Here is a 5,000-nt window from a genome sequence, read left to right as displayed (position 1 = left end):
TAGTTGAAAAGCGAGAATAAAATGCTGCCCTGGGAGCAAAATTATGCAGCGAAAGGGCACGATAGAGTTGCTGAGAGGATACAGTCGAATGATTCCATGACAACACAAACAACAGACGCTAGTCTCAGGAATTATGCGCGAAAGCAAGTTTTAATTGGTTTTCAGTGTTCTTATCTCTCATTGGCTGAGCAGGTGGCTCGCTGCGCAACGAAAGCAATCGTTGAAACGGCTTCAAAACCTTCGAAAGTCGGTGGGAGGTTGGTTTTGAATGAAATGGCCGGTCCCCCTCAAATACTTTTTTTATAAATGTGTGGGGTTTGCCTTTCAGAAATTAGGTAACAAATTATTTCATCCAACTGATTTAGCCAAAGGATTTTACCGTCAACCCATCTACCCACTAAGGGCAGATATTTTGATATCTCGAGCTGTTAATTAATACCACAACTTTAAAAGGAAGATACCGAGCTTTAATAATTAATTGATATTAATATGGATACTAGTGACTGAATTTTTAAAGAAAAACACTGCATGAAGATAAATTGAGAGCCAGTGTCCATTTAGGCCGATTAAAACGTTGAGCTTTTTTCATGGTTCGTTCGCTTAGCTCAAGGTCTGGATCCGCCACTGGTATCATGGTTGGGAGGGTGATTACTCGGGTATTTACAATACACCAAGCTACTCTAAAATCCGAGGGAGGAATGTCTACGATGTAAAAACTGTCATTTTTAGCAGTTTTGCGAATCAGTTTTATTTTCAACTGCAGCTAAAACCACAAGAATCGTCCAGTTTAAGCTGTTTTTGTTCGCTATGGAAGACGTTTCCCCTTTATCTCTTTTGAAGGGTTATTTTAGTGTGGATGATTAATTACTAAGAAGGTAAGCTAAAGTCACTTTATTTAATGTCGGTAGTTCCTTCAGCTACGGGGCTTGTATTATTCCGTAACCCCCTCCCTCTGTCAGTGCTCTATTTTACTTAAAGCTACAGCTTCACAAATCAGAAGAACATCGAAACAGACGTGTCTTAAGTCGCTGAGGTGCAAATCTACGCCTGAATTATTTATGTCTCATTTAAGAGTGATTCGCAGACGGGAAGCCTTAAATCTTCTTGTCATTAATGATAATAAATGATGAGCAAACTACATTAACCACACAGTAGGCTCACTGATACACCCTAACAACTGTTCAAGACCATGCACTGAAATGATGAACTCATATCTGCATGAATACCTTTATTAATGTCTTTCTGGTTTTTATAACTTCCACTCAGATGGTATGTTTCGAAAACGTCAGAGCTTTGACTTCTGTTGGGAGCTCTTGCATTTTTTCAGTAGGGACGAGTCATTATCGACAAAAATTCATCGGCAAACCCATTAAAATGACTATGACTATTTGGGCGTCCACCTATAAAACTAACCTTGTTCGTCTGGTAAAATTGCAGAAAAGAGTGGTGAGAATCATAGATAAATCTCATTTTAATGCTCATTCTGACCCTATAGTTAAGAAACATGGAATCATAAAATTCCATGATCTTAACCTGTTACAACTTGGTCAATTCATGTTCTCCTATCAAATTCGAACTCTTCCTCCCAAGTTAGCTAGCAAATTCACTCTAAACAGTCAAATTCACACATATTATTCGAGAAACTCTCATGCATTTCGTTTGCCTTTCTGTCGGACTAACATTAAACAATTTTCTGTTTTCTATCAGGGACCTAAATTTTACAATTCTCTTGACATTGATATAATCAATTCTTCCTCAACAGCTTCCTTCAAGAAAGCACTTAAGTCATTCTTTTTTAACAACTATTCTGAAAATTAAGGATTTTGTTATTAATTTTACTTTCACAACTGTTTTCATATTTCAACACCTTAATTAAATGACTAAGTGTTTGTAATTGTATGCTTCATTACCAACTTGTAAGTTAAAACTTTTTAATTTTCGTTCATTACTTTATATTTCAACACGTCAAATAATTAAATGTTTGTAATAATTGTATTCTCCGTTGCCAACTTGCATGTCAACGATAGATAGATGCCCGGGGATAGATGCTTTTACTTGGGGAGGCCTGATTTACATAAGCTTAGTAGTTTCTTTTAGGCCTCCTCGCCACCAATGTAATTCAATAAATTTTCTTTCCATCTTCTCTTTTTTGGTTGTTCATATTTGTATTTTAATTTCTTCTTTCTGTGGCAAAAAATATATTTTAAAAAAAATTTAAAATTAAAAAATATTTGAAAGCACAGAGGTTGCTGCAATACAGACTGAGCCAATTAATGAGTCCAAAGCGAACTGTATACACACAGCGGGGGTGGAAAGAAGATCAAAAGCGATTTTGCCGGCTTTTGTCCCTGAATGCATGATAATGCGAAGTTCGATCTTTGAGTAGTCCGCATCACCATTAATCGTATCATATACAAAAAACTTGAAAAGGAAGCAAAGCTTATCGAGTCGAATTTGAGCAAAGTCAATAGGCCATTTCCGAGTTCAAGCCTGCCTCATCTTCAAAGCGAGTCTAAGTGCGAAGTTTTTGTTATGAAAATTAGTTTTCATTCATATGTAATTAGAAATAATTACCATTACAAAAACTTCGCACTTAAACTCGCTTTGAAAAGAAGGCAGACATGAACTCGGAAATAGCCTATTAGCATGTGTTGTAATCGAGCAAGAGCTATTCCTAATTGCTTTCGATGTAAAAAAAAAAAAAAGGGTTCCGGGGGTGGCCTCTTTTGAGACGGGTTCTTATACTCCCTACGAGCCATGCAACCGGCGGGTTGCAACGGGTATGGATCTGCCACAGTTAGGTGGGACACTTAATGAAAATACACAAGTTTGCGTTAGACTGTCGACATGTATAGAAAATGTCATCCTCGACGGTCATTGAGAACTTTAACATTGTTAAATACATGCTTAGGCTCAAAGAGTGAAGATTAAAACTCAACACTACATAATTCAATAGGGCGCTTTTCATCTACCTATTTGGCCGTAAAGTTGTTTATTATGTATTTGACATTAAGTGGCCCAGCTGTCTGCAGCGGATCCATTTCGTTCCCAACCGTAACCCGGCGAAGGAGGCCAGTCCTATTGTACGTTCGCATTTGTTGGCGATGGAAGTATACCACACCCAAAACGCGCTGCCGCCTCGGTTTTTTATGATCGCGTTACCTCGAGGGGATATCACTGGTATCACCCTTTCATTTAGTTATAAAATAAGAGTTACCCTATTGTGACCCCTTATCCTTCACTGACCATACGGGTGAGTGGTTAGAAATCTCTGGAATCATAGACCAGCCAATTTAATATAAGCTATATCAACCAAGGAAAGTAATCGTTTATAACAATTGGGTATCAGGGTATCAGGCATTGATCATTTGGACGACTGCGAGAGTTTTTCCTTCTGCTTTTATCTTTGGTTTGATTAACGGAACCGCCGGTTCTAAGGCATAATTTGTCATGAGAGATTGCGTTCAATCCAGGTTGTTTTAATGCACTTCAAAATGGAATATCACTGAAACCCTCTATAAAAGATGTTCTCAATGAAGTGTCAACGACTGGCCTGAAAGAAATTAACAAAAACTTCGTTGAGAATAGAGGTCATTTCACATATTTATGGGAAACGTTTTTACTCTCTACCCATATTTAAATTTAAATTAAAACCTCTCTCTTTTGTCACGAGGAAGAAATTAATTTATACTCACAGCGGGTGCTTTATCCGTCTTGACCACTTAGATCATAGTTTGCCACGTCGTTTGTCGACGTAATTAAATACCGAGCCACCAATTGCATTATTTCCTGATGTCTAGGTCGATAAGAAAAAATATTGCCTTGCCAGCTGCTGGATAAAATAGTACTTTTATAGCAGGTTTTTTTCTCATGAGTTCATTTCGGCTGACCATTTTGCCTCCGGAGTGTCAGACACCACTTTTGTAGTTATTTCTCAGTGCATTCGGAAATAAATTTGCAAGCACAGGAAAAGAAGGAGTTCTTCGTATGAAAACAAGACCACAGTTTGAGGAACAAGTGAGCATCTGGTAATCAGAGATGGCCTCAAATACCCAGGGAAACACCTTGGTAAGCCGAAAAAAATATTTGGAATTTATGCTCGAAGCAACCACACATGCCTGTCTTTGAGAATTCTACCTGTAGACTCCTTCAGACTGATCGATATTTCGCCCGACAGAATGCTAGTATAGTCTAAGCCCACTGGCTGTTTTCTCCCAAGGATGCCTTTTGTTATCCCTTTCATTCATGCAAATAGCTGCCCTAAAAAACTCTTCAAAACTCCATAACAAGCCACAGAAAACACGGGTCGGGCTCGAACAGTGTTAATCAGTACGCATATTCCTTGTTTAACCTCAACAAGTTTAACTTCAAAGTTGAAAAGAAAAAAAATTAAGAGTAACCACTTCATTCTGTCGCAAAATTAGATGTATTTTCATTAGTTTTAGTTTGTACTTTGCGAATGTGCCATGCACTGCAAAACGATCGAGCTGTCAAAAAGTCGAGCGAGATCTTTTTTTTGACAGAATAATACTGATATCACTTTCATCAATAACGTTCCTGTAGTTATTAAAATGGAGCCAAATTCACATGATCAGACACAAAGAACTCTGAGATACTTTTTTTTTCACTTGTCTACAGCTCATTCACGAGTTCACCGGAGTCTGCCTTTCTAAAGCTAGTGAAAACTTAAAGGTGTCGTAACAGATGCATTTCATTTGTTTGGATGACGATGCAATTCATTAAGAACGGTGCCTACTAATTAAAGATATTTTTGCCCCGGTGTGTGATTATGCAGGAAATGTGATATTAAGAAGTGTTATTGAAATCCAAAAAGAAAATTGGGGGCAACCACGCATTTTTCAAAGATAATTCATGAATAATCTTTGTAAACAGCTTTAAAATACAAAGCAATGTATGGCGTTTTTCTCAAATTGAAGCTTAATTATCTCTCAAAAATGCATGGTTACCCCCAATTTTCTTTTTGGATACCAAGAGTACTT

At 37.6% G+C, this 5,000-nt stretch overlaps 2 protein-coding genes across 2 annotated transcripts in view; both read left to right on the top strand.

Annotated features, from left to right (window-relative positions):
- LOC138024995 (ectonucleotide pyrophosphatase/phosphodiesterase family member 5-like) overlaps positions 1 to 1,231 on the top strand; it is a 7,501-nt gene extending 6,270 nt beyond the window's left edge. The window contains exon 2 of the mRNA XM_068872209.1: positions 1 to 1,231. This exon is cut by the window's left edge and continues 624 nt beyond it. Within this exon, the coding sequence (XP_068728310.1) occupies positions 1 to 3 (3 nt within the window). The 3' untranslated portion in view covers positions 4 to 1,231.
- A 2,675-nt stretch (positions 1,232 to 3,906) lies between these two features.
- The window catches only part of LOC138023795 (adenosine receptor A2b-like), a 2,441-nt gene continuing 1,347 nt past the window's right edge, over positions 3,907 to 5,000 (top strand). The window contains exon 1 of the mRNA XM_068870866.1: positions 3,907 to 4,068. Within this exon, the coding sequence (XP_068726967.1) occupies positions 4,039 to 4,068 (30 nt within the window). The 5' untranslated portion in view covers positions 3,907 to 4,038. The remainder of the gene's footprint in view (positions 4,069 to 5,000) is intronic.

Source organism: Montipora capricornis, chromosome 11 (assembly GCF_036669925.1).
Source record: "Montipora capricornis isolate CH-2021 chromosome 11, ASM3666992v2, whole genome shotgun sequence".
Taxonomy (NCBI): domain Eukaryota; kingdom Metazoa; phylum Cnidaria; class Anthozoa; order Scleractinia; family Acroporidae; genus Montipora; species Montipora capricornis.
This window is presented reverse-complemented; position numbering and strand designations above follow the sequence as displayed.